Raw genomic sequence first — 24,706 nt, forward strand, 5'->3', positions numbered from 1 at the left:
AGGTTAGAGTTAACGGCTGATCTTGAAGGGAAATGTTGACATTTTGGGATGCATTACTTCTGGCAGAGGAGAGGTTTGAAACCACTCTATGATCTATCAGTAGGTCAAAGGTTAATGGCTGACAAAGTGTATTTTTAGAGTGAAATGACTCATGTACCGGTTTGCTAATTAAGCGGAAGAGAGGTGTGACAGAGCAGGATTTCCAGCTGTAATGAGTGGAACTGCTGAGTAACTGGTTCAATGGTAAACCTGCGTTCTCATTCACGACTTCCTCTCTGACGCGTTAGAACACCAAAGCTTCAACACATCAATGACACACCACAACCTGTTTCCTTTACAGTTTTATTCCCCCCCCCCCCCAAAAAAAAACGCATCTCCAACTCATACATTCAAAGACGAACAATGTTTCCTTATATGTACATTTTTAACTTTAAAACATAAATACCATAAATAACAATAAAGGAATGGAATTAAATAAATAAATACTCTTTGGGACTGGTTGTAGTGTTTGCCGGTGGTGCCCAGCACCTTCAGATTTGCTTCTGTAAAAGGTCGTTTACCCTGTAGTTATATTCTTTCAAGTCATGAATTAGTACAAATACACATACATGAACACAACAAACACTGTCATTGTGTAGTGATCCGTAGTTTTGGAATTGCAATATGGGGTTAACGACAAACAAACATCGAATCTTCTTTATCCAACTGGGTAAACTTAGGACTTAGACTCCAGAGGAAGGCTGTCAGGCTTCTGTCTGTGTGTTTCTCAGACCAGCTGTAAAAACCTCAATGAGAATATTCCACGAAACAAAACCGAAGTACACATGCTGACGGGGATTATTAGTTTCTAAGGTAAGCAGTTGGATCCTCACTAAAGCTATAGCTCGGTATGAGAGAGTGTAATGGATAGGGATGGGAAATGGATTTAGCTCTTGGCACTATGATTAAAACTAAGATTTTCTTTTTCAATATTCTGTTTCTGAATGGGGGGAAAATAGTCAATAGATGTGTTGAAATCCCTTTATGCTCAATGTATCACCAAAATACTTCAGGTAAAACGCATCTCTTACTGATTTAACTTCCACGTCTGCATTTATCTGCAGTAATATTAAAGAATTGCGTTGTAACACTATACCTCGTGCAAAAAGGGGGGGCTGCAAGTCAAGTCTAATATTTTGTACATGCAGTGTTTAAACACTGTTTTTCTGAAAGACATTATTTGGTCACTGGAGAAAAAAAAAAGAAACAATCAATCTCCTTTTCAGTTTTTCAAAATAAAGTCAGCTGTTAATATGTTTATACTAAGTTTATATTAAGTCACCACTTAAATCAGCCCATGATGCCGGTGCTCCGGGGGCTCGCCGGGTTGGACGAGTGCACGTTCCAGGGGTCGTGGGTGGACGGAGCCAGAGGCGTCTCCCGGGACACGTTGCGTCCATCGTCCCCGACCTCCACCTCCACCTCCACCTCCACCTCTGTCTCCGTCTCCAGATCGGCGTCGTCCTCCGGAACGGCCCGAGAGTCGGAGCCCTCCTCGGTCTGCCCAAAGTAGACGTTGTGCGGGTCTGAGGGATCCACCACCTGGTTCCTCTTCTCCCTGTGCAGCAGGAGGCGCTCCAGCGGCACCGTGTTCTTCTTGGGCAGGAAGAGGGAGGTCTGCGGGAGGTTCTGGCCCGCGGAGAACACCTGCCGGGAGCCCTCCAGGTTGAAGAGGATGCCGGTCCGACTGGAGAAGTACACGTCCCGGTTGTTTTCCAGAAGCCTGTGGTTGAACAGACAGTTGTCCCTGAGGCAGGTGGGCTAACAGACCGAAGGAGAGGGAGACAATGAAACGACAGTTTAACACAATGCAAAAATAATAAACATCAGTTTTGTCAGTTTTAACTAACTTTAATTTGTATTAGGATACCATCATGTCCAAATACTGTATACCTGCTTAACGAGAGTTTTTTGCAAAAAGCACATGAACATTAAAGTGGTAAAAATCTTTGGGGTTGAGATCATTTCCTTATATTTCTAATGCAAGTGAATATCCTTATTCTGTCTTGGTTCGGCTACGTTAACTCCTTTTTAAAAATGCTTTTAAGGAACTAGTCTCCTATCAACAAGTGGACACGAGAAATAACGTCGTCAATATTAGCAGTTAGTTCGCTTGATATGAATTAAATCATTTAAAAAATGAAATGAAATGATGTGTAAGCTATAGTTGCAGTGTTAGAAACGATGCGTAAAACCCAAAACTAAACGTTTAGGGGATCGATTTAGTTCAAACTAACAATTAGTTGAACAGAGTAATTAAAATAATCAAATACATTATTGTTAAGATTCTCTATAGTTGCAGTAAGTTTGTGCGTACAAAGCTCCTTCTAAGCGATGTTAAAAGCGATGCGTAAAACCAAGTTAGAGGACCCCAACATGAAAAGTTTAGTACAGAGGATCGATTGAATCAATAGTAACATTGGCTCACCGAGCTGAATGGGTTCCCCTCCACATCCATACACAGGTAACGACTACTTTTGACGCCGAGAATGGCAATGCGCTCCCTTGTCTCAGCTCTCAGTAAAAGCACACCTGTAGGGCAGGAAAGACAATGAGCATGAGATGTTTAAGACAGAACTTTATATTGGCACATTCGCATTGAAAACGAGGACTTACTGTATGAGCTTCTCACTGTAGTTCTGCGCACAACGCCATCTAATCTGATCTCCAAGTAGAAGTTGTTGAGGTCTGTGGATGTCTGCAGGTGAACATATCTCCTCGGGTTCCCCCAGTTGGATCCAACCAGCGGTGACGTGTTCGGGGCCGTTTCCCCGAGAGGAAATCCCTGGAGTAAGGCGAGTAAGAGCGACAGCACAGCATCCCTCATCCCCAGTCTCCTGTTGACGTCCATCCTTGAGCAAACCGGCGCTTTCCACTGCGAGCTGCTGGAAGTTTTCAGATGCTCTGTTGTCCCAAAGTTTGGAGAGAGTTCCTATTTAAAGCCCCCTAAATGCCACTCCTGCTCACATCCTTTGCGTAAAAAAGAAAAAAGAACTCGCCCCCAAAGCAGATGTGCGGGTGTGCTGCAGCGGAAGGGCCACTTCCACCTCTGTTTATCCCGACTGGACACTTATTTTTGGTGACACGTCTTGACTCATCCACCTTAAACATTATTCTAAGACTATTTCCTAATGGTCCAAAGTTCACAGGTTGTAGTTTTTATTTTATTTATCTGGAAACATGGTGCATTTGGCAATATGGAAAAAAAAAGAATAAAGAAAACAAAAATAAAGGACATAAATCTAGAATCGTTAAAAACGATTTGTTAATAAAATCAGGGATACAATATAATGTCAGATAGTTGTGTATGAGTTATTTCTAATTCGTGTAAAGTCTATAATTCTTGATTAAGAAATTCATTAGCAATTAACTGAGTGTCAAACTAAAACAATTAGTTTTGTTTTAATGGACTTCAGACAGTTTTAGGTTCAGTTTGCTGCTCTTGCGCACCTGCCCGCCTCAACATGTGCACCGCTCCACCAGCAGAGGGCGCCACTCACTCACTCACTTCTACTGGGAGACTCTGGGAAGTTATATTTGACTGGCTAAACTATTTTTGGAGTTTCGGCATAGGACACATTAAATTATATATCAGTATAAAGAAAACTCCTGATCTTGTTTTAGAGAATACAGAAACACTTTTCAACAGCTTCTCCCAAAAACAGAATTTCATTTTTATCCAGGGAAATTAAACATTTTAACTTCAAACATCACCAGCTGAACACTTACATTAAGACACTATTGTTATATGACATGTTTTCGAAATTGCATGTTTAAATATGCAACAAAAACACTTTTACGCTAGCCTGAAAGAAGCAGTGAAGAAGAAGTGTCCCACCTTTTGAGGTACTTGTACTTCACTTGAGTATTTAATGCTACACGACAACAATCCAGATGCAAACATTGTGTGTTTTACTTCACTAGATTACAAAGTAACTTTTGTGAATGCAGGACTTTAACTTGTAGTATTTCTACACTGTATTGCTACTTAAGTAAAACATCTGAGTACTTCCTTCACTCCTGATAAACACAATCATTACAGTATTATTATATTCAGAGATAACGACACTTTACGAGCAACCGGTTAAAAAAAAAACTTTTATTGTTATCTCAGGAATACAGTAGACTGCTGTGCACAGCACATACGTACAAAAATAAAAGGAAAAACTTTAATATCCTTACTTAACATTGTCTGTTTTCAGAAACAAATAAATGAAGTTTGTTTCGTCTTAATTTACAGTCATCAGCAAACCAAAACTAAGGCAGAGGGTGAGGTATATGAGAACAGATGAGAGGAATAGAGTGGAGACTCACTCCCTTTCAGAGCAGGAGTTTAAAAAGAAACACATGAAGCACACACCCCTAATTAAGCTCGGGGCTCGGGCATGCTAATAGTACATTAAACATTATTTAAAAAAGATATTCCTCCCCTTGAATTAATTCAAATTAGATCTATAATAAGCTGAAAGAAAAAAAAAAGACAGAGAAATCTGGATAACATTTTTTGGTCAAAGCTGAAAGGTGAGCTTTTTGTTTTAGACACAGACGTTCACTCTTTTAGGGATCCAGCTATAATTCTTGACAGAAAAATGTGAGAAAACTCTTTTAGTGTAGTTTATAATCAAGTAAGGTGCTGCTACAGACGGCAGACATCTTTGATTGTGAGGCGGGCAAAGAGAAGTGCTCATTGCTGTGCATGCGCAAAATTCACTTCCACAGCTTCCTCAGCTGAAACAAGGATTGCTTTTTGCTTTTTGTCTACTTCAGCCAAAAAAATGATGACGACTTAATCCCGACAAGAAATGTACATCTGTGGTATTTCATGCAGTCTCATCTACAGCAGCAACAAGTCTGTTTCTTATTTTAAGCCCAAGATTCATTTGCCTCTCGGTAAAAAGAAAAAAGTCTTCAGAACAAAAAAGAGCAAGAGATTTATCTGTTAGAAAAATACTGTTATGAATCGATCTGTGCGTCATAGACAGTTGAGCAGCAGGTGATACTGGTGATGAAAGGTGTTGGGGGGGGGGGGGGGGGGGGGGGGGGGGGGGTCAGGGCAGTGCCCAGCAGCAGCAGCAGCAGCAGCAGCAGCAGCAGCAGCGGGCACGTCCTGAGGATGGCTGTGGTGCCGTCCTGCAGCAGGAGAGGTGAGGCCCTGCGTGACTCTGCTCTCTGCCTGCTGCTCCTCACACTCTGCATTAACTCTGCAGATGTCCCCTCCCCAGAAATACCCCAACATGAGTACTCAGAAAGGGGGAGGAGTCAGCATGTTGTGGAGCTGCATTTTAAAGAGGTGGGGTTGTATAAACTCAAAGAAGAGAAGTAGGATTGTAAACTATGAGGAGGTATAAGAGCTATCCGCAGTAGAGCCATCCGTTCAATTAATTATATTCCGTCTACGAGTAAAATAAAGTGTTTCCTGCATGAAAAAGATACTTCAAATTCCTATTTCATGGAAACAGTACGACCCATATAGCCGACCACCCCTGGCCACCGGGGTTGGGGCCAAGGCTGGTCTGTGACTCTGACCTTGAACTAAAAAAGGCTGAAAGGAGAGGAGGAAGCTCCTGGGTTACAGCTGGAATCCCAAGGTCCCTGTCTGCAATGGGTGAGGGGGGTAAGGGACGAGCAGAGGTGGGTGGCGAGGGGTGACAGAGCTCAGAGGGGGGGCCACTCAGGTATGCGGGAGGCTGCCTGTCATCCTGGCAGATCCACATTCCAGCAGGGGGTTTTGACGAACAACAAAGACAGCGGGCCGGCTCCCTCGCGTTCGTCTTTCCTGGATTTAAATAGTCCTGCTTTCTCTCTAAACACAAGAACGGGTGGAGGCAGCAACATTCAGCTTTTCAAGTCAACAGCTGCAGAAAGTACGCGGGTAGATGCACGCTTTAAGATTCTCTGACACCGAGTGAAGCTAGAAAAACATCCTTGGAATATATAACGAGATATCAACCGATCCACTTGACAGCAACACGTGTATAAAGCATGGTTCAGCTTTGTAAACAGACTGCCACTATGCATAGCGATACTTATATGAATACCCTGTTATATATTTAAAAAGGTGCTTCTATGCCCACGTTTTACCCCTCAAATTTATACAAAACTAACTTAAAATCAACAGAAATGATGACATTTCTTACAGCGTGCATCCAGTCCACCAACGGCACTGTCCTTTAGTCCTTTAGTCCTTCAGGAGAGACATGATTGACTCATCCATAATCGAATTTAAGACTACCTGCCTCCAGCTCCCAACACCTCGCTGCCACTGCAGTGCTGCTGCAGAGCACACAGTCAAGCAGGGGAAATGGCCCAGGGCACGCGCACACAACGATCAATTAAAAGAAACAAACGTGGGAACGATTCCTACCCAAACATTCAGGCACCATCATCGATGGCTAACTGTGCAACCTGAACTCTTTTTGCCTCGTTCAGGCAACTGCGACAAAAGCAGCGTCAAAAAGCTCCTGAATTCTTCTTTTACATTTGCAACTATTTACATCGTTTTTCATTGGTTTCATGGACAGTAGACATCATTTTCAGCAGCAGCTAAAGCTTTGCGATTTAAAAAACAAAACAAAAAAACAGCAACCCGCTTTACTGTAGGAGCTTTGTCCAGGACAATGTGCAGGTACATTTCCACTGTGCGCTCGCCATCTATCCGTTCAGTCTATTCTTGTGCAAGCCAGGTCCAAACAAAAATGTCCTCCATGCTCGGATAGATAAGCATTCAACCCTGTTTATTAGCTGGCGATGCCACACAGTCAAACTTATGGCCTTGTGCCACTCTCGATGGCTGACCGCTCTCTGGTCTCAACCACAGACTGTATATTACTTAATTGATCTAATTACAGAAAAGAAAATAAACCAGAGATAGTCAACCCCCCCCCCCTTCTCTGAGCCCCTCTCCGGAGTGTCAGCCCTATTTCTGACTCCGGCGGGTGTCTCTTACATGCAAGTTTAAGGGGGCCACAAGTGGGAACACCAAGGCACCTTTAAATCGTGCAGCAAAGGTAGTGCATTTAAGTTTCTCCCACTGCCGGACATCAATCATCGAGCAGGGAGCCATCAAGCGCTCAAAAGGTTTGAAAGAAATCATAAACTTAGCAGATAGTTGAGCAGAAGTCCATGCATCCCTTAATCTAGTAAAGTGGTTCTTTGAGGTAATAAAAAGTATTCATTTCACTCTTTAAAAGCACAGGATATAGCTCATCCTCCATCTCAAAAAAGGAAGTGACACGTAGTTCAGTTACAGCAAGCACCAAGGTAAAGTGAGACAGGCAAGGGCTTCAACTCTCCCCGTCCATAAAAACAATAAGCAGCACAGTACATATACAAAGATAGCTATCCAAATATACATATATATATAAACAGAATAAATATTTGTGTTATCTTTCGCAGTCCATCGGTGACATGACTATGCATTTCTATATTACCTGGAAGAACATCCACATGTGCAAATTACTGAGTTATTGCCAGTTTCTCTCATAGTCGCGGGAGGAAATGTGTGACGGTCATGGCGGTGGTGGCCTTGTTGCCTCTCTTTGCGCGGCCATGCTTGCTGAGGGCGATGTAGAAGCCCTTGTAAACAAAAGACTCATAGGCGTTATAGTTGTTGGGCAGCAAAGTCTCCTTGAACTTGCACTCATCCACGAAGACTCTCTGAAAATGCCGAAGAGAGAGAGAGAGAGAGAGAGAGAGAGAGAGAGAGAGAGAGAGGGAGAGAGAGAGGGTCAATAAATCTCATGGCACACACGGGACGAACATCACAACATATGCATGGTTTCAGCGTGACCTTTACTTTGGCAAACAGCCTGCCTACAAAGCAGGAAACTGGAGGAGGTGGCATGTTGTTGCAAAAGATACCCGCCTCCTGCTTTTGCTCTCATAACTCATGATATATTCCCAGGTTGGAGAACTACAGAACTATCCTTCTGCATACATTTGAATAATCCACCTAATTCAAAATGCAGCTAAATAAGCAATGATCCAAAGCTACAGCACAACCATCCAAACTTTATACAAGTTTACTTCCTTCTAAGACTCTACACGTTGTTCTCTATTAAATAATACATAAATACATTCCTCATTACAAATCAACAGGACAGTTATGAACCATTAAACACCTCATACACTGTATGTGCACCTGTATACAGTATTAAAAACAATATAATGACTTAAAGTTTCACAGAATTCTGGAGATATTTCTTAAAATGATTAAAGTTTTCTATGATGCATGTTCTAAAATTGGACTGTACTCACACGTTTCTGTTTAAATAACGTTTCTCCTAACGCATGCTTGTGAATATCACATTGTTTAATGAACTGTTCTCTGCAGGGTAAAGTTTATTATCTGCTCTGATGAACTTGGTGAGGAATAAACTAAATGTATAATAAATATACAGTTTCTGCTTCTTTATATTTCAGTTTCACGTCATCTCGGAGGGAAATATTGAACTTTTTACTAAATATGTGTTAAAAATCTACCCTAATGTGTGTTAATTGGTTTAAATGATATAAAAATGCATCTTACGTGTTAACACATCAGTAACAACATTCAAATAGTAGATATTAATATATGCCACTGCATAATGAGTACTTTGATATTAAAATTACATTTAGTTTATAACACTTCTCTACTTTTAATTAAGTGTTGAGAGCAGGATCTTTACTTGTAATGCAGTACTTTTACTTTGTGGTATTACTACTGCTAAGTGGTATAAAGTACAATTCTGAAGTCACTTGAGTATTTTAATTTTCTGCTACTTGATACTTTTACTTGAGTACATTATTTAATAATTTGAGTTGCAGATTGAGATTAATAATACACAATCAACAAATACATTATGATGTATTATTGTAGGTTAATATAGGAAGACAAGCAACCTAGCAGTTGATCAAATGAACCTTATCAGCTGCAATATTAAAGTTAATGCATCAATATTAATATTATTTATCACCTCATTTAATATCATCCAATAATATAATATATATTATTGTTAAATTCTGCATTATGAGTACAGTTTTTGTACTTTAAGTATATTTAGATGCTAATACCCATGTACTTTTACTGAAGTAAATGCAGGACCTTTACTTGTAACAGAGTATGTTCACACTGTGGTATTGCTACTTTTACTAAGGTAAAAGATCTGAGTGCTTCTTCCCCCCCCCCCCCCCCCCACTGACATATTCTGACACAGAAACCCCCCGATCATCAGAGCATATTAATAACACAACAGTGCTCATAAACCCACGGATGCAGCAGCTACGTGAACTCATCTTACACTGAGCAGGATGTGTGTGGAGTTGCGCACAAACGTACCGTTCCGTATAACCTTCCCCTGCTGTTCATTGCGACAAACAGCTCACTGCTCACCCCGAACATGCTGATCACTCCTCGGTCCACGGTGGAGATCTCTATTAGACCTAAACGAAACATAATGTTAGGGAAGCAAAGACAGTGTGTCACACTGCGACTGGGGGGGACAAAGTCGAGTAAAACTGGCCTATGCAGCAGTGATGGGTGTAACCTTGCAGGTGCATTGCGACTGGATGATGCTCTCTGCTCAATTAGGAATATCCACCTATTTGCAGATTAAACATCATGATGCCCTGTGAGTGTAGTTTACAGCGTGCTCAGAGTGTGTGTGTCCTGCTGCAGAGGGACGCAGGGTAAAAATAAGTTAGCGTCTAAACCGGGTCCAAGCATTCCTGTCATGTTTTTGGCTTGGGAGGATATTTCGCACTGCACGGATGTAAGAAGGCTCAGTACACTGTTTTTGCTTTCGGAAACTTTCAACCATGCCGACACCTCTTATTAAATATCATGCAAGACAAGTCAGTGACCCGCTATAACTTTCACACAGCCTGCGCATAGGGTTACACTCTTTTTTCGGGTCCAGTGCTTTGCCGGATGCAACTCACTGTATTGGTTCTCATTGTGTGCACCGCTTATCCTGCCATCCGGGAGCACCTGCAGGTGAAACCCAATGCCCACGTTGCAGTACAGTCGCCGCACTCTTTTGATGCCCTGTAAATAGTCACTCTCCCAGTTCAGCTCCGATTTCCCCCCAGTTATACCCAGGTAGGAGCGGGAGAAGAGCGTCTCCCACTTCTTTTCCATTAAAGTCGCATTAGTCCTGCTCGGAATCGGATAAGATGAAACGATCCCCCAGAGAGAAGTCCACAGTACAAGAACTGCTGGCAGCGTCCAGTGCGTCCTGGCCCCGCTGGACATGCTGTAGAGGCACCTTTGCGCAATGGCCATCCAGTCTACCTTTGGGGCACGTGGTCACAGTTACCTGCCCTAAAAATGCAACTCTTCTTATTTGTTGTCCTTTGGCATGGTGGTGGTAAAGGCTTATTTTGGGTTCAAGGCAGATCAGGGCCCCATAGCCCGAGATCTGAGCAGGAGGAGAGGGACAGAGCGCGTCGGAGCTTGAATTGGTGCCGGTGGCGATGATCATCTTTCGCCGCTCCGCGCCTCTGTACAGGCAACGCTGGTCGTGGAAGGGACACCACACACCGCAAAACCAGCTCACCTTGCCCACGACTCTCACATCCTAAAATGACATCACTGTGACTTCACCGCTGCACCCCCCATCAAAGGTATGAGATGGGAGGAGGAGGAGGAGAGAGAGTTACAGGACCCTAGCAGCAGAAGCACTTCTGATAGGAATGATGGGGGGTGCTGCACCTTCACATCAGCGCCAAACAAGCCAGAGAGAATACGAAGAAGCGTTTCCTTAGGTGCTTTTCAAAATAAAACCCTTATCAGTGTGGCCACGTTCCAACTCTTAGGAGTACGAAATGCTCCAATGAGTCCCTGGGTCACCTCGTCTCCCAAAACTATCCAATTCAATGAAATAAGAGCTTCCATAGAAAGCAGGAGCAGTCATGGTTTCATGAGTATACAATGATACGAGTCATATGCTATGGCCTCCACAATTTTAGGTTTAGGTAAAAATATTAACGACAAAGTTGTATTTGTCATCAACCAGGACTTTTCTTTTTCTTTTTTTTAAGAAAATGGACTAATACAAAGACAATAAGCTAAAATAAAAATGGCATTAAGACAAAGTTCAATGACACTAAATACAAAGTCTGTAGTCAAGGTCAACGTGGGGGTCGCCCACAATTGTGGGTTTAGCAAATGAGGTGATAAACAGCAAATGAAAACACAAGGGCAGAGACTATCTTAGATTAATCTGTTGACTCTTAATCCATTCATTGAGTGATTGTTTATTCTAAGACGATTTAACAGATTTTTTAAAACGTCAATAAAAAAAAAATGAATAGCCAAATTCTAATAATTAATTAATTGTTGAAGTAATTTAACATTTAACATCCTACCTTCTTTAATATAAGGATCTGCTGCTTTAACTGGGAACTCTCTTTGGGCTTCATAAACATCTAAAGACGTTACATTATATACATTTCATAGTTGAAATAATTGTTAGTTGCAGCACTCGGTAGATTGAGACAAGAAGAATGTATCCAGGGTGGAGATAGGACTACATATTAAAGGAACAGTATTTTCTGCAGATAACAGTCTATGATTTAACATACAATCAAGGTCCCTAATATTTCCCCTAAGTGCTTTTATTTTGAAAGTAATCTAACCTGTTCTCTTAGTTTTCCTGTGGCTAATTGTGGCTGACCTGACACAGCTCTTCCTCACATGGGAGACCTGCAGGAGGGGTGGGTGGGTGGGTGTGTGTCTGCGTGTGTGTGACTTTCATTGGTGTTGAGCAATCATGGGATGGATGGATGGATACTGTGTCCAGAACCCAAATCGGGACGGTGGTCATATGTCCTGGCAGCCTGCTGCCTTATTTAGAAGGAAGGTGTAAAAACAGTCACAGCCAGTCACAGGAGAGCAAATGGCAATCTGTCTGACACTTCCTTAGCTGTTTGTTCAGGAAGTTTACACAACCAGACATTTTGCCTGGTCAGATTGCGCTTTATTATTATTATTATTATTATTATTATTATTATTATTATTATTATTATTATTATTATAAGTAACACACCCTGCAAATAAAAGAATAATATAAACTAAGGGAATTAAATGCATGGCATTGTTTTGAATTCAAGTACATAAATAAAGCGGTGAATTAAATGTGGGAAACTATCCAGTCGATGATTCAAATAAAGCAGAAATCACCATTTCTCTTCAAAAAAACAAAAACATTATTTGTCAAAAATGTGGCAAATAAAAACAAGTTGAATTTGAGTGCACTGGGTTCACCCTCCTTTACATCCCTGTTTGCATCCCGTTCCTGCACGGTGACGAAGGCTCAGGGGAATTCCCAACACGTCACAGAGCACCAGGCTCTGGGGCCCCGAGGTGCTCGAGGCTGCTAGGGAGCCTCGAGCCCACCTTAGCAACCAGAGAGGCCATGTTGCTGATAAACAGCAGGGGCTCGACAAGCCTTATGTAAAAACAACAAGCAAACAAACATATATCCTACAATGTGGAGATATATGTCAACTGCAACAGAAATGTATTTATATATGCTGACAGTCATTACAAAAAAAAGTTGCAGGTACATGTATTGAAATACTTAAAGATACAACTATATTTCTATATTTCTATAGGTAATACATGAAGAACGTGTGCATGAACTAAAAGAGAAGAGCAGGACCTTTGAGTCCCACTGGACTGGCAGATACACTGGACCCTACCGGACCAGCGAATTAATGATTTGCTGTGTAAGCACATGACGATGCAATCCAAGGCAACCAACAGCCTGAATAGACAAAACTCCTGGATTATTGACAGAGTGTAACTTCAATCAATGGAGAGAGTGGGCACCGTTAATGAGACGCTGCTGAGCTGTCCAGATTAATTCAGCTAATACTGTTATAATGGCTGAGGCTGCCTTTTGGTAATCACACCTTTTTATTAAATCTGAAGCAAATGCACAGCAAGATGCCACTTATCGTAATTATTCATTTACATATTACATATCAAGTATACTAATGTGATATTTATATATCAAGCAATGTCAGAAAACATTCCAAGGAGCAAGACAGAGTGGAGCTTTTGAAGACGCAGTGGAGAGGTAGATGGAAACGTGCCCACATAACACGGCTAATTAACTTCTCGCAATGATTAGAGCTTCAGAAGAAGACCAGGAACTAGAGCAAGAGAAAAGTGCAGTTTACTATTGTCAGGTCAGCTGTCTTTGTTGCAATTATAGGATCTATTTAGTGCACACACACACACACACACACACACACACACACACACACACACACACACACACACACACACACACACACACACACACACACACACACATCAATCAGAGAATGGACCAGAGGGAATAGCCATACAAACAGCTTTTGTGCATATTACCAAAGTGTAAGTAACTGGATACAGGAGGACGCAAAGCTCTTTCAATTACTGTTTTATTAACGGGGGCTTTAACAGACGAGATTGAAAGAACAGCTGGGGAGACCCAGAGATCGAGGGGGGATTTCCCTGGAATGACATCAGAATCGCTGGCATAGATGGGCAATAATACTCAGTCCATCTGTGCATGCACGTAGTCGACACAACCGAGGCTGCACAGGCCTCCACATAGAGACTACAGCCGTACATTTATATTATTCATAAACAATATTAAAATGAGATGAAATAAGGACAAAACTTCACATTCCCGAGCAGCGAGCAGATCGATCGTAAACAATTGGATTTCATTGATCCAATGGAGCAGCGGCTTGTACAATAGTAACACCCCTGAAAGGAGCTTGAGGGGGGGGGGGGGGGGGGGGGGTTCAGATTTTTGCTGAACAAGCTAATGTTTAATTCAACAGCCAAAAAACTGCACTGCTTTTTTCCCCAATGCTGCTTTGTGAAGACACAGTGGAGAAAACAAATCCACTGGGAACCTGATACTAACTGGCATGCCTTGTTCCTACAACATACGGAGGAGCTGAAATATATTAAGAGACCTGTTCTGCTTCTTTCATTATTATTGTGTTAAGCCTTGAGCTGCACAGAGACAAAGAGCAGCCTGTCAGAAGGGAGCGTTCCCAGTAAAAATATCTTTTCAAGGGTACAGCTTGTGCACCTTGCAGAGAAAGATGTGACTGCTGCTAAATTGGGCGTAGAGTGACTAAGGGAAAAAAGAGGCAGAGGTGACTTTAACACCGGTTACAAATCCCAACCAATGACACAGCAATTTTTATGTTCATGTCCGTAAGATATACTAAAACAAGAGCCATCTGTCTTTAGATTGTTTGGAGGACTATTGGCAAAGCATTTAGCAAAAACATCTGAGGTGGTTAGAGTGAGGAAATGCACCAGACTACCTCTAAATGTGCACGGCAGCAGCAACCAGAGAAACTGAACCGTCGTAAACTCAAACATTTAGCTTCAGAAAGCCAGGACACACCGAGACTTGAATGATTAGTAAATGAATCTATTAGATAAATGTATCTGCAACTCATAATAATAATAATCATCAAATGCAGCGAACCGAGTGAAAGCCATAGAGAGCCGCGCACTCTGGGTGATACGGATCATGGCCATTGATCTCCATTTAAGCTCAGTAATCACATCGCGACCCAAGAGACCTGAACCATGTGAAAAAGTCTGTTCAACAAGATGTGATCAAACGGTTTTCTGAGCAGTATCGCCCTGACGTGTGCGAGCTCAGCAGGGTCGTCTATTCCGAAAATCCTTAGCCCTAAAAATTGGTCGGAATACGATTTTACGGGGCAGATTTAAGGCCCGTTGGTTCAGGCTCCGTGAAAACCATTACTGCAATAACACCTGCCAACAAACCCATTACATGAAACACATTTCTGTGGATAAGTAGATATGTATCAGTGTGATGAAAGTATTAGACTCAAAGGGGAACAGTCTTCCTGAAAGCAATGAAGTAATTTTCTTAGAAGTCTTCCATGTTTTTCTCTTGTTTTTCTCTCCACAGTACCAAATTTGAGATACGGGAACATTGAGGCTGAGGTTTGGTCAAAGCCACATCCTCGCCATAACCAACTGCTCCTTCGAGGCAAAAACTGGCAGCCTTACTCGAGTCCACGAGGAAAACTCTGTTTACGTGGCCGCCATGCTGAAAAGTCACACAGTTTGGTTTATGACTGTAGGAAGAGATAGAGATCAGAGGAGGTGTCAGCTGCTGAGTCGGCAGCCGATTCCCCCCTGGCTCCTCTTCCCTCTCTCCCAGGAACCCAACACCGAGCCAGGCCACCGGGACCGAGCAGGAGAATGTGAGGAATTCTCTCAACACATTTGCTCACTGCTTTGCACGTTCTCACCCCTATGGGATGTAAAGAGTGCCGCCGGCCCCCGAGGATGCGACCACCTTGCTCCACGGTGAGGGTGGGCGAGAGGCGGCAATAAGTGGAGGATCAAGGCAATTTGGCTGATGGGTAGAGGAGAGTGTCAGGAATGGCACGCTGCTTGAGAGAGTGAGTCATCCTGGACGGAGCTGCTGTCATTCGGCCAGCACAACAAAGAGCAGATCATTTATTTTTGTCACGGCCCCTGCTGGATGAAATCTAAACCCACAAGGAGTTGATCAAAGGTTCTGTCCTGGAGAGCAACGAACACAAAATGATATTCAAGAATGATCCAGAAGAATCAGTGGCAAGTTGTGGTTTACCCAGGAGAGTTTCCTTCTACCGTACTACGCTACCTTTGTGGGGGAGGATCGGCCTGCTCTGGAACAAAGTATTTTCATTTTCAACATTTTGGTTGATTATTTAAATGAACAAAGTTATTTATTCAATAAAATATCGGATAATAGGGATAAAAGGCCAACAGGTGTTCAAACCAACAATGTGAGATGTTGTCTCTTTAGCACTATCTTAGACTTTTTTTTAAAGTTTCAAACAACAAAGACTATTTTTACCTTTACAACACCCAAAGGTCACTAGAGGAATAAACAGGCGTGGAAAGAACTCTCTTAACTGGGTCAAAAGGCAACGAGGCCGCCGTCAAAGGATGAGCAGAAAGGCTATTTTCACGTCAGACATGTTGACTTGTCGTAGTAAAAAGTCAGGTGTAAATGATAAAATTGACGATGGCTGAGTTCCATTTAGCTGCTTCAGTTTCAGGCTCCTGGTAACAACTAGGAACCAAAATGACCTGGCACACAGTGACCAATTAAAAATGGGTAAAGACGATGAGCGGAGCGGGAAACTCAGTGGTGACGCCTGGTGGGCAGGTGTGGAACGACAAGGGGGACGAGATGAGGATGGAGCACAACCTCTGTGAAAAGCAGGTTTTTGTAAAACTTCTTCTTATTACAGATCTCACTACTGGAGATTAAAATGTTATCACCACAGGAATGATAATCAAAACCACAATTTCAACACAAATTAAAACATTTATCATTTTAAATGTATATGCTGAAGCCTTATTATTAATTTTGTACAATTGTCATGAAATTATACATTGAAAATGAAGGAGAGATACAAAATAATATATATATATTCCCAAAAAGTGTAAGTATTCTATAAGTAAGTCTTTTATTTTGTATGGTATTGTTGATTTTGATCAATGGACTGTATGTGTGGAAACAGACACCACCCTGAAGAGGCAAGAGAGCTGAACATGTTGGGTTAATAAAGCACGGTGTAGTGGAGAGGGCTTGTGCAACATATTTTAATTTTAGATGATTGTCAGAACTACTGAAGAAAGTTCCAGTTTGTACAAAAACAAACTGAGCCCATGACTCTCACATGTGGACATCGCCCTCTGGTGTCAAACAGAGGAGAAGACACCCTGTGCCGGTCTGAGCGATAACTCACTGCATTGCAGCACTGAGAAGCTGGCATGTGGTGTGGCTGGGATCAATGTCACTTTACTTTGAATACAACTTGTGGGAAGTACATTTATTTGGAATGGGAATAAAATGCAAAAAACACCACACATTAGCTTCATCTGATGCATAATGTGCTTGTGCAGGTGCTCAGCTAAACATAGTAAAGAAAACTGTGTCATCCCCTGCATTGCAGCTAGTGAGTCTCAGTGGAATAGCAAAATAAAATAACCTCAGGGCATCATTTGGTTACTAATGTACCAGTGAGCCAGAGCTATAGACTACAATAACTCTTCAAACTCTGATCTGACACAGATCACAAGTTCATTAAGCAGTACAGTTCCTTGTGGGGAAACAAGGCTACAGTAAGTGCTGCTGTCAAAAGTATGTGGACACTTATTGGTTATCAAAGATGGCCGTGTGTTTTGTTCAGAGTACTTTGTGGGAAATGTACAACAGAGAATCTGATACAGCTGATCCATCAACAAACGAGGCGGTAGTGAGCGCTGTGCATCCCAGGCATGACGCGACATAAGTCTCTGAGATCTCATGTGCTTCTCTCTCGTGTCCTTTTGCTCGTGACCTCCCTGTTAAAAGGTCGTCCTAATGAGACTGCTCCCCGTGTGCCCTTCAAGTGCCACGCTGGAGCGCAGGAAACAATGCTGCGTTACAGATGCTATTTTGAATGGTGTCATGGTTTAAAAGTGGCAGCGTTGAATTATTGCCGGCCCTTTGATGCTTTTTATATCCCTGCCGTCTTGTCAACACATATAATCACACTGCGGACTCCTGATCCAGTGCCTGATATTGCCAATAACACTGCCCATAAACACAAGCAGCAACGTCTTGTCATGATGATTCAGCACATCGGCTTTCAAGGCATGATGGCTCTTGTGCAGTCTTACTGTTTTGCTCAAGCCCAGCAGTTCCCAAACTAAGGTCAGGGTCACTAAGATATCAGAAAGGTCAAGAATAAAAAAAAAATATTGTCTTTTTTATGCATTATTCTTCCTCGCCAACACCTGGCGCCTACATCACCCACAATGCAACCCAGCTGCTGACAGTTTGGTCCAAGATTTGAGTGTGTTATGCTAGCCTTGGGCTACAGAGGTCTGGTAAACTCACTTCTTAACTCAACATCTCCAGATCTTTTGTCAAACATGTGACTCAAGTGACATCACTTAAGGACAATTTATTAGATGTGTCTGGAGCCACACAAAGCTTAACACACAGACACTCACTATGACTATGACACCCAATGTCAGTGACACATGTCAGTTAAACAATCACAATTACTTGTGCAAAAGTCAGTTTCTTAATCTAAATCACTTTTTGCATTGCTGTGGGTTGTGCTGTGTCAAGATGGAGCAGTCACAAGCCCACACTAAACTCTCTTTGTGATTGTTCCTCTCTGGTCTCTCATCTCCTGCGCAATTAGCTTTGTGGCTGCCGCGTGTGTGTACTCCAGAAAGAAAAGTCAGTGAAAGCATGCACTTAAGAAGACATGGTCTTAAAAAACAAACTCCGGAAGTCACTGATTGACAGATCTGTCTGCCCATTCTGGTTCGCTGGCTGAAGCCGTGGCTGTGTGGCTGAGCTGTGGTTGCCACTGGTCCGAGGCCATTTCTAGGTTACAATAACAACACCACACTGACACTGCAACGCCGCCGGATATCCGAAAAACTTAGGAACTCTTCGAGACATATTTAGATTGAGGCTTGTAAATAACTGCAGAATGGCAATGAATCCTCTCATTGACAGAACATTTTGTCTTCATGAAGAGCTATACATACATCCAACTTGCAGCATAATAACACAGTGTTTTAATGATGGAACAAATCACCTCTCATTCCTGCAAAACACGAGAATATTTTGCATCTTAACTAAAATATCTCACTACTAAAGAACCGATCTATTTTTTCTCTGCTCTGCGTGGAATGTAAATAACAACAGCGCAGTCTCCACCTGCGGAACAACCATACAAGGACAACGGCGCTGGACTGAGAGAGCCCCACACAAACTACCACTCTGGGATGCTGTACAGTACATAATGATGGCATTCACATCAGTGGTTGAGGGGGAAAACTGCCTCCTGACCACTTCCAACTAACAAACTCAAATTAAGACCACCGATGACCTCATGAATGCCAACGAGCCCAGCTGGAGATCTAATTGCAGTCTGGTAATACTGGCTGCCACGGATACAAATCACAGTTATGGTTTTGTGAAATATTTCGAGACAGGTGTATATAACTTAATATTTTGATCTAACAAAACTAATTAAATATGTGGCAAATCAGTTAGTTATAAAAATACTTGCATGACCTTATCTTGCTGTGCAACTTCATATTTAATTCTGCACAAAATATGTATAAATCATATATGTACTTTAACTAATCCAGACTATTTCCAGTACTTCTCACCAATTTAACAATTGGTGAAATAAATTAGAACACATAATGTTTTTGATGGCAGTTATTATACTTGTACCATACATTTTATTATTATTATCAATAATAATAATAACCTTTATTTATTTTGTTCTTTCAAAACCCAGTGCTTACAGCAATGCAGCACATTCAAATATTGAAATGTGTGTACCACTGAGTACAAATGTATATGAACTAAATATACAATACGCACTTATTTTGAACATTTAACATCACATACCTCAATATGTTTAACTTGGAACAACTTTCAGTGCGTCTGTTTTACCAGAGTCATAAACTAGGAGGTATATATATATATATATATATATATATATATATATATATATATATATATATATATATATATATGCACTGCATTCTGCTCTCCATGTGCCTTTGTTTGGGAACATACAGGATGGCGCAACATAAATCTAAACCCTCCCCTGTACTGAAAAAAGAGACGGAGAAGTGCCAGATAAATGTGATTGTAATCTCATGGGTACCTTCAGTATAGAGCTGCTTATTAGTATTATTATTAATATTATCTGGAGAACAATATATAACATCTATATGTGTGAACGTAAGCGTGATGTTGTGACCGCAGTGTTTGCGTAACTGGATCTGATATTTTGGTCATGGCTGTAGGCCGCGCTGGAGGAGTTTAGGAATGTGTGACCACACGGCCCTTTGGCCCCACGGCTGCATGTCTTCCTCCCTTGTCTGGGTCCGAAGACACGGAACATCACACCCTTCAAGACGTTTCAATCCAGGTCCACTGTGTGACAAACCGCAGCCGACAACCTCCCACTCACAAACTGGAAAATGACAACCCTTAAAAACGGAGCGATTTCCCTTTTGCTGCACTTCAGAGGGAGCCGAGATTGCTTCCGCCCTGAGAGTGGGCGACTGGGTGGCTGTAGACATGTCATGTTCATGTCAATCAGCAGGTCAGAGTCTGTACCTCTGTGATGTGAAGCCCTGAAGCATCAGACTCCTGCTGCCATCTGCTGGACTGCTGACTGAACTCACTCATGGGCATAGATGACACGGCCGTGGCCTGCAAATGGAGACACAGGATTATTGGCAAGTTGTTCACAAACAAGACATGTGCATAAACAAGACACACACATATAGAACAGAAAAAAACTACAATAAATGCAATTAAGAAATATGTCAGATGTAACTGTTTGAAAATAAAGAGTCAGGCAGGAATATAACAAAAACTACATTTCATAGATGGAAAAATATACTTTTGTGTGCTCTCTGCTGGACAAATTGTGTAATGAAGATACTGTTTAAATGACCTCATAGATACAGTATATCTGGCATTTTATGAATTACATTTCTTGTTATATATCTGCCAACATATGTGCCCATATGAATATGTTTGGACAAAATAAACAATTGTGATGGGAACTTTTCAATGTTCTCATAATAATGCATAATAAGATGAGCAGATAATAACATTTTAGTTGCATATAGTCCCTATGTGTTTCACGAATTCATTTGTTTTCTTTTAGTGATTTTAATTGCATTTGTGGTGCAGCAATCACAGCGATTGTATATAGGTTACATTTTAATTAAACTATTGAGTTATATGAGGGCAAATTAAAGTGGCTTGCTAGCTTAACTATCTGCATTCTGGTTTGTTTTAATGTATCAGCACACAACAAAATGTCATCGTTGACTTATATTAATATGAACATTATTACCTGTATCCTTATGGGATCAATACAGTTCCTCTGTTTGTATACATTTAAACTAGTGCTGGTAGCTGTTCACAGCCACAACACAGCAACATTATTTAACAATACATATTAAGACCCTATACTTAAATATACAATACTTCCTTCAAAACGTTCAAATGTCCAAAAACACAAAATGACTAACCAGATTGAGCACAGATCTTCCACTCCAGAGATATGACACTATGAATAACTCCAAAGGATTTACCAGAAGCAGATTCGACAAATTCAATTTTTCTGAAAAATATGAGAAAAGTGCCACTTAAGTAATTATTCATTTTTAACATAAGGCCTTCTACCGGTTACCATTTTCTGCTTCAGTCTTATTTTTTTTAGAAAAGCTACAATAGATATATATAAATTCATCTGAATACACGAATCTGCTGCCAGGTATTCGTCAAATTGGTCCACACAACGTCACTTCTCCTCCTCGGTTCAGGCGGGCTGGTTGAAAGCAAAATAAAAACGCTTCACTTGGTTGTTGTGTAACTAATATTAATTAGATAGCAACATTTAACGTATTAGTTAGCTATAGTAGACACTCGGTGAATGATCGGACGCATGTTATCATTGGAAACTATTAAAGCTAGGTTAGCTTCTCCAGCTAACAGACGTTAGCTTCTCCAGCTAACAGACGTTAGCTTCTCCAGCTAACAAACGTTAGCTTCTCCAGCTAACAAACATTAGCTTCTCCAGCTAACAGAAGCTCTCAACTTTACAAGCAATGGACCGACCACCAAGGTTTGTGAACCACGTTATTCGTGGTCCTTTTCTCTGCCCGATGTTGTTCATGTTTATTGAATGTTGACACGGTGTTTACTGTTTACACGCAGGAAGACAAAGGTTGTGAATTACTCTGAAGAGAAGGACTGTGGTGACGGTGAGAAGTTATGACCTTTTAATCTACCAATGCTACTTATACATCTGCATTTCTGTAGTCATTTCCAAGTCATTCACACTAAACTGCACAATGTGACATTTGAGGTCAACAGTTAACTGTTTTACAAGTACTGTTCATTCATGTTTTTTGTCCTGGTTAGGGGGCAGTTACAAGAGGTACATATAGACAGATGCAATTTATTTTCACTATCGATCAATCATCCTATTATTTTCTAGATTAAAAGGTTAATCATTTGGTCTATAAAATGTAAAATAAAGTGAAAAATGTCCATCCCAGTCTCAAATCCCAAGGTGATGTCCAAAACCCAAAGTTATTCACTTTAATATGAATATAAAACATAGGGGCAGGAAATCTGAACTGCCATTTTTGCATGAAAATGAATAGTTGGTGAATATTTTTCTGTCGATCGATTAGTTAATCGCTGCAGCTCTACTTCTCTCACCACCAACATATCGCCATGTTCTGTCTTCATGTTGTGACAGATGAGGATTTTGCTGATGCTCCACCCAGAAAAAAGGCCAGGGAGGAAGTGAAACAGGATTACAAGAAATCATCGAGCAAGTCCTCGAGTCAGGAGTCCAACTCGCCATCCACACTGAACCAGAAGAGCAGGTACAGGAATGAATAAGATAAGGTGACATCATGTGGACCATGTAAACAACAAGATGATTAAATAGTGGAGATCTATATCCACACACATTCTTGTTCAGGTTAAATGCACCAACAGTTTACAAAGTAAAGATGTCTATAGCCAGATATAATGTTAAAACTGAAAGTACAGGCGGCACAGCTGCTGCATTGTATTAGCTGTATGGCAGGAAATAACCCACTTATGCAGAAAGAGACATGCAGCTAGCAATAACGCAAGTCAGTGACAATAAAGATTAGTAATGCAATAGACAACTTTAGTATGTTTAATGAGGAATAGTGTGTGTTTTGGATTAAAACCACACCAAACTCTGGCAGATAAACAGTAGATTGTAGTTCTAAGATCTCATGGGGATATCTTATATCTGCCATATTTGTTTTGTGTCATTGTTACGACCTAAACACGACCTGACGTCATGCATGACTCGAATCTTCTCAACATTAATTCTGTTTTTCACAGAAGCCCATTAGATGTGAAGTTGCACGAAAGAGATCTAGAAGCAGCCATTACGTTATCCTCGCTCAACAATGCAGATGGGATAAAGAACCAGTCGCCCACCAGTAAAGGTATGATTTAACTTTCAAAACTTCCTTATAATTGTCTGTTGTTTAAGAAAATTAATGTTACATTTCTCAAGGAGATGTCAAGGTTCAAGTTCCAGTAGATGAAAACACAGATCCGACCTCTTTGCGCTCGTCCAACTGCTGCGTCGTTTTGGGTAAATTCCCTTTTATTTTTGTTCACTGTACATTTCTTACAGCACATTTAATTTCCATCTGCTTACTATATATTAGTCTTGTTCTGCTGTTAATTCGTTTGTTTTCTTTAGACCTGGATGATATCACATCAGACAAAGAGTCATCAGCATTTTGCAGACGGAGAAACACCGAGAAGAAAAAGCTTACGGATGAAGATGAAGACTATAAACCCAAACTGACACCAGGTTGTTCCCCTGTCATCCCGCTCTCTAAATTATTAGTTTTCTGCTTCGTTAGTTGTTTTTCCTTGCAACAGTGAAATAACCAGAACACATTTCCAGATTCGGAAAGTGATGAAGATTTCAGTGAACCAGCTGAGAGCGAAGACGAGGAATTCACAGTGAAGAAAACCAGCAAAACAAAAAAGGAGAAAGTTACCAAGAACGAGAAAACCAAACAACCTCCTGCCTCTAAAAAAGAAAAGCAACCATTAAAACCGTCGAAGTCTAAATCGCAGGCAGCAGGTTCGTTCTTAAAGTCCAGAAAGAAGATTCAGATTCAGGCTGTCAAATTTTAATTTAATGAGAACTGCTTTGTCTCACAGCAGCTTCCCAACCAGTGAGAAGTCCTCCAGCAGCCAGAGTCGCACCTAAAGCACCAGCGTCATCGTCCACAGGTTCCTCATCGAAACCTGCATTATCTCTGAGCCCAGTAGGGGGCAGAATACCAAAGTGGAACCCACCAGGTGAACACCAGCAGTGATACTTAAAGGGATAGTTTAACAATCCAAACTATCCCTTTCAAATAAAAACCTTTTAGAGAAGCTTAGAAGAGGTTTCAGTTAATTGAACGCTTATGTTACTTGTTCTTCTCCCCAGCTCAAGTTGGTAGAAGTCCCACGTCATCCGGTCCAGCAGCGAAGTCTCCAGGTCAGGGTCTACGGCTCGGACTGTCCCGGCTTGTTCGAGTCAAACCTCTTCACCCCAGCCTCACGAGTCACTGACCCGTCTGTGGATAACCCTGGATGTGTCACTTTGCGTTGTCCTTTTTAGCTTTATTTTAAAAAGATGCTTCTAAATATTCATTTCTATTTTCAAGACTATACATATAAAGTACATTTCAGGACATATTTTCCCATGATGCTCTCTGCTTTGGGCAAATATGTTTAAATCATCCCTTTTTTTTTAAGTCTCAAAAGCTTCTCCCATTTTTCTATTGTGTGCGAACACTGTATATTGTGTACATATAAAAATAAAGTTGTTTAAAGTTTCATTTTGTATGCTGTATCTCCAGGAAGTATCGCGTCCATTTTAAGATTACCACGAGCTGCGGATGAGACGGATGATGACGGGTTAAAAGAAAATCTGTAATGTTATTCAAGTGAAGTCTCCTGTTTTTGTACGGACCAAACAAACGAGAGAAACAAATGTTTAGATGAGCTGGAATGCAGAT

The 24,706-nt window shown here is 41.3% G+C and overlaps 3 protein-coding genes across 7 annotated transcripts; 1 reads left to right on the forward strand and 2 right to left on the reverse strand.

Annotated features, from left to right (window-relative positions):
* Window positions 1–356: 356 nt before the first annotated feature.
* On the reverse strand, window positions 357–3,162 carry fgf23 (fibroblast growth factor 23). Its single transcript, XM_029462409.1, has 3 exons — window positions 2,656–3,162; window positions 2,468–2,571; window positions 357–1,800 (listed from the first exon to the last, which is right to left on the reverse strand). Exons 1-3 carry the CDS (start codon window positions 2,888–2,890, stop codon window positions 1,330–1,332), a joined length of 810 nt encoding a protein of 269 aa, XP_029318269.1. The 5' UTR covers window positions 2,891–3,162; the 3' UTR covers window positions 357–1,329.
* Window positions 3,163–4,117: 955 nt separating this feature from the next.
* LOC115028558 (fibroblast growth factor 6-like) lies at window positions 4,118–10,696 on the reverse strand. The gene is made up of 3 exons (XM_029462411.1): window positions 9,958–10,696; window positions 9,356–9,459; window positions 4,118–7,695 (listed from the first exon to the last, which is right to left on the reverse strand). Exons 1-3 carry the CDS (start codon window positions 10,298–10,300, stop codon window positions 7,519–7,521), a joined length of 624 nt encoding a protein of 207 aa, XP_029318271.1. The 5' UTR covers window positions 10,301–10,696; the 3' UTR covers window positions 4,118–7,518.
* A 10,691-nt stretch (window positions 10,697–21,387) lies between these two features.
* Window positions 21,388–24,524, forward strand: rad51ap1 (RAD51 associated protein 1). Of its 5 annotated transcripts, none has more exons than XM_029462406.1 (9): window positions 21,388–21,747; window positions 21,840–21,886; window positions 22,390–22,519; window positions 23,016–23,122; window positions 23,194–23,274; window positions 23,386–23,499; window positions 23,596–23,778; window positions 23,862–23,999; window positions 24,133–24,524. In XM_029462406.1, the coding sequence occupies exons 1-9, from the start codon at window positions 21,731–21,733 to the stop codon at window positions 24,255–24,257; spliced, it is 942 nt and encodes a 313-aa protein (XP_029318266.1). In that variant the 5' UTR covers window positions 21,388–21,730; the 3' UTR covers window positions 24,258–24,524. The 5 variants fall into 5 exon arrangements, with proteins under 5 accessions (XP_029318266.1, XP_029318265.1, XP_029318268.1 ...); XM_029462405.1 differs by having other exon boundaries at window positions 21,389–21,747; window positions 23,019–23,122; window positions 23,859–23,999; XM_029462408.1 differs by having other exon boundaries at window positions 21,389–21,747; window positions 23,019–23,122; window positions 23,197–23,274; window positions 23,859–23,999.
* The last annotated feature ends 182 nt before the right edge of the window (window positions 24,525–24,706 follow it).

This window comes from Cottoperca gobio, chromosome 23, assembly GCF_900634415.1.
Source record: "Cottoperca gobio chromosome 23, fCotGob3.1, whole genome shotgun sequence".
Taxonomy (NCBI): Eukaryota; Metazoa; Chordata; class Actinopteri; order Perciformes; family Bovichtidae; genus Cottoperca; species Cottoperca gobio.